Raw genomic sequence first — 15,311 nt, forward strand, 5'->3', positions numbered from 1 at the left:
ATTTATTACAACCAACCCAGTCTTCATTTTTTTTCCACAGTGTTTTTCCCCCTCTGCTCCACTGCCTAAGTAGTAAAACATACTGTGCATTTATATTTAAGTGTACTTGATTATTTTTTTTAAACTGGGATGATAAAATATTCATACACAAAGATTAGAAGCATGTAATACATCTGGAGTCACTCAATCCCTTACTAGTGCATCCATACAAAGAAGAATAACTTTGTGGCCTCGGCAAGCTCAGAAGTGGCCCCATAAATCAATAGAACCACTGAGATGTTTTTCATTCCTGTTAAAATAAAACTGTTGGTGACAATTTATAGCTGCAAATATAATTCTGTGTATCACATCAGCTACAGTCCAGATGGGAAATGGGGAATTCTAAAGAACACCATCATAATCTCATTGACACCTGTATATTTGAAATATCTGCTTCCAAATGTTTTCTGAGTTTCCTGTGCACAACAGGTGCTTTTCTCCAAAATGAAATGTCTTGTTCCAGATGTCATTTTTGGAGAAGATATGTCCAAGATTTTTTGCTGAGTTACTGTGGAAATAAATGAATGAGTCTGTAAAAGTGATTGGAGAAAAAGTAACAAAAAGCCATTGTAATTAACTTAAAAGAAAAAAAAAAAAAGTGAAGGAATATTCATCAGACAGCAAGACCTGTTGAGGCTTCTGAAGAAATTACTGGAAATGACATGACTTAGACTATTGAAAAGAAGACAGAAAATGAAAGGGTTTATTATAGGGCAGATTTCGACACCGGTATGGCAAGGGCTAAACAAACCCAAGCGGGCAACTCTGTCTCTGACAGCAGAAATGTTTGTGATTCTGTAGGAACCTGGGTTTGTGCCTCTGCTAGGAAAATTTTAGATACTAGAACTTAGAGATGCTCTCAATATGAGCAGAGCTGTGATGTTCAAGCTGTTCTTTGTACCCAAATGAGTTCTTGCTCCTAAACAAAACAGGGTCTAGCGTATTGGCAAGGCATAGCTACGTTGGTTTAAATGCCTTCGCACTTGGGGTTTCTGCTAATACGATTCTGTCTGTCAGGGAGCTGCACCTCTTCACACCCCTGACCAACACCGGCTGTGTTGGCAGAAATCCACAGTGGTTAGGGTCAAAGGGAAGTAATTAAGATGGAAAGCAAAACCCTAGACAAAAAGCTCTCTGTAATTACATCAGCATAACCGTGCTGCAAATGTAACTGTCTGTTTAAATTACAGGTATCTAGACCTCCGAAAATTCGGCTCAGTTCCTCATGGAGGCTTCGGAATGGGGTTTGAACGCTACCTGCAGTACATCTTGGGAGTTGACAATATCAAAGATGTTATTCCTTTCCCCAGGTTTTCTCACTCCTGTCTGCTGTAGCTCAGCAGCTGACTCAATGTGGAGAAAGCTGCGAGTGTGACTGTATGTACATAACATGTAGGATATGACTAAATGTGTCTTAGTGGCAGATTGAGATAATTTTTATATGAAAAGTGAAACTTTTGGTAAATTTAATACCGGTTTATCGAAAATAATATATGTTCTAGTAAGATTATGGAAGCATGCTGGCAGTTAATTTGATAGGAGTTCGTGTCTTCAGTGCACTTCAGCAGTATTAATAAATCCCACTTAACTAAAGGGTTAAGATTCTTGTGAAACTAGTGCAAGCCTTAGAAGTACTGAATAAGCATTGGTGGGAGGTAGTGGGGGTTTTATGTGAAATATTAATAAGGAGGTGTGACCTAAAATGGACTGGGAGCCAGGACTGCTGTGAGGCTTTAATAGGCTTTAATTAAATGCCTGAGCAGTGCTTTGAAGATTGAGTGTTATAAAATTGCGAAGTATTGTCATGGCTGTGATGCGTTTGCTCTTACGAAATAGCAACTGTAAAGCATGATTCTCCCCACCTCAGATTAAACCTTGTTTACCTTGGAAAAATCAGCCAAGGAAAAATGTCATACTGGAACTGCTGGAGTGAATTAGGTGAATGGTGTTTGATTTTGTGAATCATCAATAAAGATGTGCACTGGGTTGTTTTGTAACTCTGCTTGGTTTCTTCTTCTGTTATAAAACTGTAGCACTCAGCATCACAGGGTTTCCTTCAGTGTCTTTGGTAGATGTTTCCTTTTCTGTATGCCCAAATTAGTTGCACAACTTCTGTGGGAGATATCTGGTTTCTGTCTCCAAGAGAGCACATGTTCATAGCAGGAAGAAATGTTCACTTAGATGAGAGTTCATTCATCTCTCCAGAATCAGCTCGCAGTTTATTGGTGGTTTTTTGGTTGTTATTAGTGAGAAAATCTCTCATGTGCTCATCAGACCAAGCAGTTTTGTCCGTATTTTGAAACCACAAACCTATGCTCCCAAACACTGCATATGTATTAAGTAATTGCTTATCACTATAGGATCTGAACTGCTTGCAGTCTTTAATGGGTTTATGCTCTCAGCTTCTCTGCCAGGTAAAGAAATACTCATTTCTGTTTTGAAGGCAGGATTATAGGAAGATCAAGTGACTTGCCTAAGGCAATTGGAAACCACTGGTTTATTTGAGACTGAACTGAGGTTTTCCAGCATCCTTCTTCCCTTCCAAATTATCACAATCCAGCAAATGGTCATTTGCATAGTGCTTACTACGCTGGAGCCCAAGACGGCTGCGGTGTAAACAACACATATAAAGAGGAAAAAGCAAAGTAACAACCTTATTGCTAATGAACCCCATGTAAATTGGCACATACAACATGAAGTGACTGCAGAACAGCCCTGAAGACTTCTTTTCCAAGTAGATGAAAGAGATTGAGAAATAGTTATCAACTAGCATTGCACTGGTAATATTGTAGTCACAGTTCTCTCTGGTAGGGCTGTATAATACTGCACCTGCAGTATCTAAAAATACATGTTTATGTCATGTGGCACCTGCCTTGTTTCAGTTTGGTCCACGGCTGGGGCTTTTATGTGCAATGATCATGCAAACAACATCATCACAAGGTCATTACTTTGGGGGGTTTGTTGCATGCCCTGAGACATCCCCTGTGTATCGAGATTTATTTTTTTTTTTTCGTATCTCTTTTGTCTGCTTGATTAAGCAGGTGTTAACTGTGCGTTTGCTGGTTTGCATTTCCCAGTCCAGCCTTGAGTTGGTAAGTCTGGTTCCACGAATCGGTTCGAGCACCTGCCATGCCCTTGACACCACTGAGAAGTTCCTACATCAGACACCCGAGTATCTTCCTGCATTTGGACCATCTCTCCTTTTAATGTGTTGTCTTAAATGTTATTGCTGGCCTTTATGTTTTGGAATTACTTCTCTCAGCAGAAAGATGTGGAAAAAGAACAGCTGCCAAACAGCCCCATCTATACCATGTTCCTAAATAACTTGAGATGAGCAGGTGTCCTTATTGAGATCCTTAGTCACTGGTTCTGTTGCAGTCGCTGTAGATGAGAGTGCTTGAACTGGAAGCCCATCTGCTGAAAACGGAGTGGGTGGATGGCAAAACCATCTCCTGTCCACTCTGCTCTCATCCCTGCAGCAGCTCTGGGCTGGCTGTGTTGTTTTTGGCATCAGCAGGCTGTTGTCAGCGGGAGGTGGTTGATTGTGCTGTGAGGTGCCAGATCTGATGGGCAGGGTGGGTCTAAACAGCGACAGGTGAAAAACAAGGTGTAGAGAAGACGACAATGGAAAGTGCCATAAAGTGGTAGAATGATGTGGCATGAGTCACACGTTACGGGGAAGGAGAGCAGGACTGTTTTGAACAGCTTGCAGAGTGGCTTTTAGGGCCTTGTATGAGGTGACAGCTTGCAAGAACCAAGAACTGGTGTGATTCACCCTTCATTCTTTGCCTTGGTAAGAGGTTGTTGCAGGACAGAAGGGAAAGGTTGAACCTTTGATTTGTAGGTAGACAGGTATATGAAGGTTTATGGTAAGAAGGAGGTTATAAGGATGTACCATTAGTGGTTCTTCATGTGTTTCCAGCTAGGTGTCCAAGAGGAGCAGTCTCCCCAGTCTTCTACATGTATTTCTGTTTCATTTAAAGCTACTCTGTGAGTTGGACAGGGTTGAGCCAAGAGGTCATTGCCATTTGGTCTAAAAGCTTATCCGAAAAGCTACCCTCAACAATCTGGCAGAAGAAGCAGGAGGAGAGTAGGGTTGTTCCCAACTGAACTAACCAGATGAACAATCAGGCTCAGAAAGGAGAAGAAAGGGTTGTCCAGTCTTGGAAACAGCCTTCAACGTGTGCTGTTTTCCCTAGCGGTGGGAGAGAGGAGAAGGTAGAGGCTGAGGCCCGTGTGCATGATGATACTGCTTAGGGTTAATACTGAGACTGGTGTTCTTGTGGGAAGGTGGATTTACGGGTACCCAGCAAGGGTGGGAGCTGCTCTCCCCCTCCAGGCTGGCATTGTTCGCCTTGTGTTGTGTATATATAACATGGGCTGGTATTGCCAAGGAATGCGACATGTTTTCCTTGGGATTTCCATGTGGAATGTCATGTATTTCCTTTGAATCTCCTCTCCCAGAATGAAACGGAAGTTAATCTGGAGGACAGGGAGGTCATTCCTCTTGGACACGTAGGCAGGGAAACGCACCGAGAATTTCTTAGATTTAAGCCGTTTTCCTTGCTAGTCTCTGCTTACTCTGGCAATGGCTGAAGCCAGATAAAACCTGTGACAGTTCTTCAAATAAAAAACTCTTATTCTTTGCACACAGGAATCATCTCTTAGCCTGAACATGGGGTGCAGTAGCTTACGTGGGAGTGTCTTCACTGTGGTAAGCAGTCAGCTCTCAAGCCCAGGTGTCCAGCTCAGTCTCTGCTAGCATCCTTTCGGTAAGTCTTTCTTGAAGTTTCAGTTCCTCAGCAGCCAGTGCTGCCTCTTTCAGGTCTGTCCTCTCTTTGAGCTTCAGAAGATAGAATCAGGGTCATTGATCACTGCATCTGTGGCTTTGCAACATTAGGACAGAGTGATGGGAGAGCAACACCACTGGGAATGAAAGAGCAATGCCATAAACTTTGCATAACCAAATGCCAGCCTCTCAGAAGAGTGTTGAGAGGAAAACCTTTGTTTTCACTTCAAGAATATCAGATAATCCCTTCACTTAAGATTTTTATGTGCGGGATCAAAGTATCCCAAAGTACTCCATTTTAATTAAAAAAAATAATACCTGCGGAACTAAGGCCATGTCTCAGTCTTCTCCTTTTTAAATCCACAGGAGAGCAAATGCGTGCTCTGAAGCTAGTAGTAGAGATTGCTGTTCTCTCCCTTATGATTTATGTTGTGATGCTGTGGCAGTGTCTAGATCTTGGACTGTTGTACTACCTTCTGTACGAGCATAGACGAAAAGATACATCGCTGGACCAAATGTTTAAAAGGCAGCAGACCAGTGCAGGGTTTTGAGCTGAATTACCTGCATTCAGGCCCCCAGACCTGAGGGAAAAGCAGCAATGTGCCCAGCTCAGCAATCCTCTCTCCAGTTTGTTTGGTAGTAGTCGTAATTTATAAAGCATCACTTGTCTGAGGGAATGCCAAGACTTTGATGGGAAATGTAACGTACAGTTTTGCTTGCTGGACTAATATTGATTGTTTTGGAAATCGCTTATAGATGTGTTTTTCTTTGGGGGGAGAAGGGGACTAATTTGCCAAGAAACACTTTGCTCATTGTTTCCATTAAATGTGTGTATAGAGATAAATGTGGCTTTGCTGCTGCTGAAACCAATAACAGCCACTATTACTGTTGTTTTACCCTCTGCCTTATGCTTAGGGAGAACGAGGAGATGGGTCCAAAGGAGAAATAAGAAAGACTTTATATAAAGATTGTCAAAGTTCTAATTTCCTCAGATCTAACCAAAGCTGCCGAAGCCACAAAAATGGTGGTCTTGGGGGTGAATTTATTGTTTTATCTTACTGTTTGTTGCAGAGCCGTGACCTTTGGAAGGATTGTAAAGTTCTATTTTATGATCCTGCTGGTAAAGAGACGTATGTAATTTACTATACGAGTTCTTACAGACTCGGCTAACAACAAGGTTGACCCAGAGTTCAAAGAAATTATGGCTCCCGTTGTTTTATTGCTGCTGTGAAATGTATTATTATCTGTCCTACAGCTCTTTCTCAGTGTCCGCTGCACAAAGTATTCGGCAAAGATGCTGCAAAGGGAGAGATTTCACATAAAGGGCAAGAGAGGGCCAAGACTGTGTGGCCATTTAAAAGTCATATACTACCTCCATCAGAAATTGTAGGCTCGATTATGGGTGAAATGTGGATGAAATTACTTCAGAATCCTTGTTGCTCTTATTGTTGACACTGTTTTACTGCGGGAGATTGAGGCACGGAGCAATTAAGATGCTTGCCCAAGGTTATGGAAGATGTGTGGCAGAACTATGGAACTGACCCAAATCAACCAAATCCTTGTGCAGCGGCTCCCCACGAAACTTCCTTCTGTTTGCCTTTGGGTGTGCTGCCACACCAGAAGCAAGGCAGGATGTTTGCAGCTGATTCGGTTTCAAATGCATTTTTGGCATTTCTAAGATCCTAGACTGTGCTTCAGTGATTTTTATCTATCTGTGTATGTCCCAAGGCCTTTCAAAGATAGCAATCCTACTGTTTATTTTTATTACTCTCACAATTGATTTTTCTTCTGAATAATTCGAGGCAGACAACAGAGAGTACATTTTTAATTTTCTTTGCAAAGCTTGATCTTGCTTTTTGCTCTTCACCAGTAGCTGTATATCCTACTGCCTTCAGCAGGTTAATGCACTGGTACTTGTATGTGCTGTAAAAATAGAAGTCTAAATTTTCAGAAGTCACCGATCGTATGGGTTGCTGGCAAAAAAATCTGCAAACTGCTCAGAAAAAATCATAGCGTGTTTTGGGAGGTGGCCTTGATAAATCATGTGAACACATAAGTTTCTCTGTTGGACTATTCTATACTATCTGCCACGACTTCCAAAAGTTGTTAGATTTTCAGCCACGGGGGACAGTAATGATCGTTCCTGGACGCAGTGGCTTTGCGATAATACTTCTATGGTGTCTTTACCTCCAGAGTGATTTTTGAGCATTAATTCAGTGCTGTCTTTGTCACCCTTTGAAGGGCTCCAAGCGCTCAGTACTCTGATGAAGCCTTGTGAATCCGTATTTTTCTGAGACACAGGTCTGCCATTTGTTGTTTGTCCCTCAGCTTTGCTGCTGCCATGGGCTGCCTGTCCAAGCAGGAGACAGCTAGACACCCACCCTAGACAACTTCAGGCCTTCCTGACCTCTCTGTGTCGGTGCTACCAGGGCAGTTCACGCAGCTGTGATGCTCCAGGTGAGTGCAGAAAAGCCAGGGACAGATGAAGGGACTTGCCAGAGGCTGTGAAGGGAAGCAAGAGTTAGGATCAGGGTTAGATTTCCAGGCTCCCCTGCCTGAGTGGAGAACAGGTTTCTCCCATTTCTGCGTGAAGTTATGAAAAATCAGTGCTTAGCTGGTAGCCTGGTGGCAACTCCAGGATATCCAGCTACGAGAACTTACCTACTGGAGAGCTTCTGGCATCACAGTAACTGGTGAGACCTTGTTCTGGCAGGTCGGAGTCACGCAGTGGCATCTCTGTCAAGCACTTGAAATGACCTCTGCAGTTGTTTAGTATAAATAAATCGCCGTGTGTGTTGATGCCTCCCCAATAGCAGGTACACAGCGTCATCGCCACCAAGAAGGTGCTCTGCTCAGCAGCTCAAGTGCTGGGCAGGGTGTGCTTTGGGTGCCTGTCTATAAACAAGCATGGGTGGTGCTTTTCTGCATCCCCCTACACGTCTGAACTCTGCAAAACCCGAATAACCATGGAAATCAAATCCAAGGGCCTGGTTTATACAGTGGCTTCAAGCAGTCTTTCAGATTTCATTATTACTAATGGCATTAATAAATTATTAGCATTTATGGTGATTTAGGAAGTATAGGGTTCAAGTATTTAACAAATTTCCTGAGCCTGTTTGTTAAGGAACTTGATGGATGGCTTGCCAGGCAGGATTACATTGCTGTCTCCTCGGAGTATGTGCTAAAACATGGTGTTTTTAGCACCGTGTTACTCCAGTCCCTGATTGAGCTCTAGGACCATCTGTAACAGTGCTGGTATGGAATAAAAGGAAGAAAGTTTATGCTAAACCCTCTGAGATAGAACATTATGAAGTGTTCATTTCCCAGATCATTAGAAACTCAAAATAGCCATCTGGCCAAAACCAGAGATGCATATGCCTGCATCTATGGCTTAACAGCATTCAGCTGTGAGGGTGGCTGCTCCGTAGCTTTGGGGACTGGGAGCTGGAGAGCATCCTTTGCTGCTGCTCTTAGGGAAGTCTCTTCGCACTTTGGTCTTTTTACGGTTGATCTGCAATTCAAAATTGAGTTGAATTTTAGGAGGCGTCTGTCTAAAATGCAGTCAGCATTTCAGCCAGGAATATAATATGCTTTCTGTGCTTCCAAATGGCCTAAATTGCTTTGAAACCACAAGAGCATATCACCTTCATGCGTTACTCCAGTAATTATTTTCACTGTTAAAAAAGTGCTGTATTTCAGTCTCCGTTTGCATCTGTCAGGAGAATCTCAGTGTGTCTTAAATCTCAGCATTTCAGGGTCATTAGAAAAGACCACAGGTTCGTGAATTTTCAAAATTTGCCCTAAAGTATGATGGCAACAAGCTTTTACATGCTGCTTCGGTGCCTTAGTACTGGTAGGAGCTGGGGCAGGGCTGAAAATAAGGTCTTCATGCTTTGTTACGTTTACCAGGTGCCAGTCTCTCACCTAGAGAGCTATGTCTGCTATAAGCACAACATTTTGTATATTCCTTGTTCTCAGCTGGTGATGTACAGCAGAAAATGGGACCTGAAGAACTCCTTCCTCATCAGCCATTCATTCCCACTTGTGGTCTCAGCTTCTTTGCTTGTACAGTAAGGATAATAAGATTTATACGTCTCAGAGCTCATGTGCATCATAGGTCCATGCTCCAGTAGTTTCGCTCTAAGCTGTGTGTGGTCTGCACTTGTAAACAAATGGAGAGATACATACTATAGATAATTTAACACTTCCTAGGAGAGGCCTGAACATAATACGACAGCAATGACTTCCTTCTCCTAATAGAATTTTTAGTTCATTATATTGACCCGTACAGTTCAAGCCCATATCCTGAAGGGGTGTCACTGGAAGGAGGAGCACAGGGGGAAAGCATCTGTTTTTATTCTGGCTTCTGTTTTGACCAGCAAATATAATGGCACATGACCGTTGAGCCAGCAGTAATCCAGTTACAAAAGTCTTCAGAGTTACTGCACCAACTAAATTAAACTTGATTACATCCAATTATGCTGAAAAGCCAGACAACAGCTCTTAGCTTGGGGTGAAGTAACTTCTTGCGATTGCATGTGGGGAGGCCTTGCAGGGTGTCAGGAGGATAATTGCTCGTTTGCTCTACCACAGAGCACCATCTGCTCTTGAAGTAATGCCTGAGGATGTGAGAGTATACCAGGGTCGGGTAAACAGCCAGGGGAGCCCGGTGAAGATTTCTCCCTGCTTGTTTTATTATCATTTGGTTTATGGTTGCTTGCCCTGGGCCCAGCTGCGGTCAAAGCCCCATTGTGCGAAATAGTGTCCGTAGAGGGAGTCCTTTCCATAGAGAGCTTCTGGTCTCATCAGGAAAAAAAAATATGAAGTAGCCTTTATGCTTAAATCAGAACAGTGTCCGTGTCTGGAGCACTGCCTGGTGCTCTTTCCACCAAGCAATGATACAATGGTTTTCTGTCTTGGGAAGGTGAGAAAAAAAACGGGAAAACTCCTATTTTCCTTCTTTTCCATGGGAGAAACAGTGTAAGTGGAAAAAGAAAAGGGTAAACATAGCTGCCAAAAGTGCGTCTGGATCCAGGCAGAAGAGTTTGCATGAGGAACTCCTCCATCCTAGAAGGAAGGAAAGCATGAAGAAGCTCTACCTGGGCCCCAAACAGAAATATTTCAGTAGTGTTCTGTCCCAGCTCAGCTCCGGGCAAAATTATTTCCAACTGTCCAATTTACTGAGGGAAGCAGGACTGAGCTTCACTTGGGCTGCGGTTCCTGAATAGGAAAACCCATTTAATTACTTCAGGTGCAAGGACTGGAAGTGTCCTCTGGCTGCATCCACAGACACCGTCCAGCTCAGCACCCCAGCCCCTTCCCCCATGCTGCCCAGCAGTCCGCATCCATTCTTGATGGGATCTGCTGGTTTTTGCCAGGATCTCCAACAGAGAGAGGACAAAGCCTGTTTAATCCATTGTTTTCCCATCACCACCGCTAGCAACTGGGTCATCAAATCCAAGGGAGCGTGTGCACCTTGAACACTGCTGAACACTTGTCTCTTTTTTTTGACTCTTTATTAAGGCATCAGAGCTCTGATGCCCCCGCCTTTGCCAGAACGCTGTAGTGATGATGCTTCGAACTGTCTCATTATCTGATCAAAGCATCCTGTGCTACTATTCCCCCCCGCTCATGGAAAGCAGCCAGTGCTGCTGGAGCTGCTGTCTATCACGTGAAGGACCGTCTTGTGGTTTGGCTTCGATTGTGGTAGTTCTGGGGGGCTTGCTGTGTTCTTTTACAGAGGGTGGAAAGCTTGAAAAGACTCGAATTCTTGAAAGAGGCGATTTAATTTTATTTTTTTTTTAACCTTGAAAATTCTTGATGAAATAAAAAAAGCTGCTTCCATCTAGCTCTGCTGCAGGAACTGTTGCATGAAGATAAAGTCAGGTCGTATTGTTGTGGAACTGGATCTCATGAGACAGAGCGTTTGCTCAGAATTGAAAAGCAGACATGTAGCACCAAGCAGCACAGCAGATTTTTAAAGCCTTTCCCCCCCGCCTCCCAGCATGTTTCGGTTTATATTAACCTCAGCATAGGGCATTTCCAAGGGATTAGTGCCTGGCTGGGGTAAGTAGCCCAAAGCATTTCAGCCAGCTGGTCCCTAATCCACAGGAAATACCCAGTGTCTCCATCCATCCCTACTGCTTACAGCAGCGACCCGGAGTGAGGGGGGAATTACTCTGCCTGCACCTTTCCCTTCTGCCAGTAGATGGCACAGCTCATTTAAATAAATTTGGAGCAGGCAGGAGAAGCGGTGGGCATTGTGGTTTCTTTCTTAGAAGTTCTGATTTTTCTCAGCTTTCAGTTTCAGACAACACCAAGAAAGCACACTAAAGGTTATGATTAAAAACCCCTGAGGTTTCTGCAGGAGAAAGTGCAACTGTTCCGTGCACCCCGGCACATTAAACACGTGGCACAAGGGCTTTTTCTTGAAAAAAATCTTTTTCTTTCTGCTCTACCCTTGTGTGAGGGATATGATTTCTTACATGGCATCTCCTAATTTCTCCCTTGCTATGCCTGCTAATTCTGCTGTTCCTTCTTCAGTTGCTCTTGCTGGCAGAGATGGATTCTCGATGGCTTTGTATAACTCCCTCACTGCGTTTTTCCAACACAGGGATGTGGTTTTCACAGTTTTCCGCCAAGGCTGCTGGCTGTTAGCTCAGACTCCGGAGATTTACGCAGTCAGCTGGGGCCAGCCTGAGTTCAGTCTCCGCCACCGGTTGGAGGAACAGCTTGAAGTTGGTAAAACTGTTACGAACGTGCAAGCGCTGCCAAATCAGAGCTGCGTTCATGACATCGTCTTTAACTCCTAGAGGCATTGAGGGTAATATTTGTCTTCCTGGCCAAATGCTTTAAGCAGGGCCAGCATTATAAGGCATTGTAACGTTACATGCATTGGATCATATGTAATCTGTCAGCCCAATGCCAGAATTAACTCACTGTTCCCACTCTGCGTACAGCCGCAGTGGGATTGGGGAGGCACGTTCACGTGGAGCATCTTTGTTTTGAGCATTTTTCTGTGCAGAGGTTGTATTTCACATTTGAGATGGCAGCACGTTTAAGCATACAGAAAATGCAACTCGTTTTCCATCCAAAAGTCCCAGCAGTCTGAGGTACATGTGTCAGGCATCACCAAATGCATGAAAAAAAAAAAGAATTCAGAGGGGTACTTCATGTTTTGGACACCATTCAGATAAATCGTGTGATATAACCAAGTCAGTAAATGTGATCCAGAATAGGAGATAAGTGAAAAGCAAGGACAGTACAGCAAGGGAGCAGGGTAATAAACCACAGGCTGTCACAGTGTATGTAGAATAATTTATTCCAATTCACGCAATGTTAATTATGGAGCATTTCTTTAAACATCCATTGCCCAAATGAAGTGTTTCAACTCCGCCTGGTGAAAGTTGTTAACATAAAAATGCGGACAGGGTTCTCTCCAACTGGTTTTCAAACTGATACCACTTTGCATCGGTGTCAGTATGAGCGAATTCCTAACCTGTGAATCATTAACATACGCCATGGAATGGCTTTGCACGATACCTGCGTATTAATCATGATCGTCTGCTCTCGATCGAGTCATTATAAATCCCCAGTAGGTCACTGGCCTCCCTGAAATTGCTCTGGGTTTTGGGAAGATCTCAAGCGCGGGTCACCAGGACTCAGTTTTCTCTGCCAATGCGCAGAGTGCCTCTAACCCAGGAGAGATTGCGGGCGAGGATCTCACTCATGCAGTGTAAATTGATACAGCTCCAGTGCACTGAATAAGGCAACGCTGGCTGGTGCCAGCGCAGGACTGACCCCTCCATCCCCCCCTCCTCTCAGCTCCCTCACACACACCGCGCTGGCCGAGATGGGCGAGCTGAGCTGGCCATAGCCACCATCTGCACAGAGGTCGCCCAGCCCTTGAATAGGATCAAGCCCGTGCTTTGGGCAGTGAGAAGGTAGAAAAACCTTTTTTTAGCCTTTGCGTTTCACTGGCAGAAAAAGAAAAACAAAGCTGTTGAGAAAAGACATTCCTAACAAGTGACATACTTGTTCTTTAAGGGGTTATTCCCCTCCTTTATGTATTCATAAAGATGATAAACAACATATGGCTGAACCGTGCTGTCCCCATCTTAAAAAGAGGTGTCATGCCTACCTCCCAGAGGCACTGCGACTTGTAATTACTGCTCTCAAGTGATGCAAGATCCCCACGCGAGCAGCGTTACATAAAGATTGTTGTTGTTTGACATACAGTAGAGCAGCCAGCCAGCACGGAGTTGTTATTGCACCAGCGACAGCACAAACACCTAAGGAGGGACCGTCCCTGCCCACGGAGTTTGGACAAGCAGGGAACTTGAGGCAGGGATGACTGAATGTGCCCGAGCAGGTTTGGGGCAGAGCTGCCGTATAGAGACAGGTCTTCGAAATCCATCCCCAGCAAACAAGGCCAAATTGTATTTTCCTAAGAAGTGGGCAACCTGAGCATGTCGTGGGCTAGGAGGACTCAGCTTTTATGGGTACTATGCCCAGGTTTTTGCTTTAAGGGCGCAGTGAAAGGAGGGTTAGAGCATAATCCTACTCTCGGGGCTATGGAGGGAAGTTTTATTGCTGCCTGAGTTGGGGAGAGGAACAGACTTTTAAATGAACAGTATTTCTAGATCTGGAAGGTGATAGTTAATCTCAGCCAGGGTATAATACGCTGTAATAGAAACCCGGCTTGTCTGCATGAGACTCCAGTGGCAGTCAAATCGCCTTTCAGTGGGCACAGCTCCATTATTTCAAAATCGATAATAGAATATGAAGCTTTCATCGATTCCCCTCAATTTTTTTAAATTTTATTTTTTTTTTCACCCTCCAGGAGGGTTTTTGCTATCCCTGGTGTTTGGCTGTTTCTTGTTCAACCTCTTTGTCTTCCTGTGGCACCTTCATCTCACCCACAAGCCCCGAAGCGCAGGCGGGGGGGGGGGGCAAAGCCAGCCTGTCATTTCTGGGGTGAGAAGGACCTTTTCCATCGAGAGAGAGGAAGGGTCCCGGGGGTCTGGGGTGATTAAACCTTACAGTGGATGGGCTGGGAGTGGGGTGCGGTACTTTGATTTGCCGCAGATCACCTGCTGCGCTCTGTGTGAAGTTTCTACAGAGGTCCTTTATGAGTGCTGGGGAGGAGGGAGGGATGAGAGGAGCCCCTCCCGGGCGGCGGGGAGGCCGCGGGGGGGCGGGCAGCCCCTCTTCCCCGCGGGGTTTGTATCTTTAAAGCAGGCTGGCGGGGCGCCGGCCGGGGCGGGAGGCGTGGTGAGCCGGGGAAGGAGCCAGTTTCCTGCTTCCCCGCTCGCAGCCGAGCGGTGGCGGCGGCGGGGGGAGGCGCTCGCCGCCGCCCCCCCCCCCCCCCTCTTCCCCATCCATCCATCCATCTATCCATCCATCTATCCATCCATCTACCCGTCCATCCATCCACCCACCCACCCACCCACCGCCCTCCATGGGCCGGCGCTGCCGGCGCTGAGCGCCGGGAGGCAGCGCCCGGCTGCCGCGATGAGCGGCGGGGAGGTGGTGTGCTCGGGATGGCTCCGAAAGTCACCGCCGGAGAAGAAGTTACGGAGATACGTAAGTCTCAGCCCACCCCACCTCATCTCTACCCCGGGGCTCCGAGAAAAACCGGCTCCCCGCCTTTTCCTTCCCCCTGTAATCGCCCCCCCCCCCTCCCCTCCCCGCCCTGCACCTGCCGCCGCCTCGGTAAGGCTTGGGGTGCCCCTTGCCCGGGCGAGGTGGTCGTGGCTCCCCCGTTGCTTGGGGAAAACGGGGAGGGTGGGGTGGGTGAGAGCATCTCTGATCCCCCCCCCCCCCGGCTCGCCCCCTGCCCCGCAGCGGGGTGCTGGCCGCGGCAGCAGCGGGCACCCGGTTTTGGGGCGCTTCTTGCCGCTCCCCGCGGTGGCCGCGCTCACCCGGGACCTGCCACTGGCACACACACCCCCTCGTTGAAGTCGGGCGTTTGGGGGAGGTGGGGAATACCTTTGTCCCACAGAGCAAAGGTAATAATACATCTTGTATCCTCCCCACCCACCACCCCCCCCCCCATAACGGTCGCTTTCCCCCCAGTCCCCACGGCACGGTTCCTATTAATCATTTAACGTTCCAAGCCTTTGAAGATAGCACCAGTAGTGCTCCGATAGCCTTTTGTGTCATTAGCGGCTGAGATCAAACACTTCAAAGAAGTTGTAAAAAGAGGGTCCAAAATGCCAGCTCTGTCACATTCCCCACTCATTGCAAGAAATAACAGTTCTCTGCGCCTGAGCCGTGGAGCTCGGAAAGGCGCCTACCTCGAGCTGCCATCCCATGACTCGGCACATCGCTCCCCGGGTTGAAGCCGGGGTCCCACTCCCTGCCTCGGGTGACCAACCTCTGCCAGGCTGGGACACAGCCTCGGGTGCTCTCCCTGCTGGGTGGGTGTGGGGGGGGGCGCCCAGAAACCAGATTATCCTTTGGTCCCGTTGCTTTCGCCCGC

At 46.1% G+C, this 15,311-nt stretch overlaps 2 protein-coding genes across 15 annotated transcripts in view; both read left to right on the forward strand.

The window, feature by feature from the left end:
• Nucleotides 1–2,036, forward strand: part of NARS2 (asparaginyl-tRNA synthetase 2, mitochondrial) — a 53,756-nt gene extending 51,720 nt beyond the window's left edge. For all 14 annotated transcript variants that reach the window (XM_074932711.1, XM_074932735.1, XM_074932690.1 and 11 more), the window contains one exon: nucleotides 1,230–2,036. In XM_074932711.1, the coding sequence (XP_074788812.1) occupies nucleotides 1,230–1,374 (145 nt within the window). In that variant the 3' untranslated portion in view covers nucleotides 1,375–2,036. The remainder of the gene's footprint in view (nucleotides 1–1,229) is intronic.
• Nucleotides 2,037–14,282: 12,246 nt separating this feature from the next.
• The window catches only part of GAB2 (GRB2 associated binding protein 2), a 97,890-nt gene continuing 96,861 nt past the window's right edge, over nucleotides 14,283–15,311 (forward strand). The window contains exon 1 of the mRNA XM_074918404.1: nucleotides 14,283–14,413. Coding sequence (XP_074774505.1) covers nucleotides 14,342–14,413 — 72 coding nt within the window. The 5' untranslated portion in view covers nucleotides 14,283–14,341. The remainder of the gene's footprint in view (nucleotides 14,414–15,311) is intronic.

This window comes from Athene noctua, chromosome 1 (assembly GCF_965140245.1).
Source record: "Athene noctua chromosome 1, bAthNoc1.hap1.1, whole genome shotgun sequence".
Classification (NCBI taxonomy): Eukaryota; Metazoa; Chordata; class Aves; order Strigiformes; family Strigidae; genus Athene; species Athene noctua.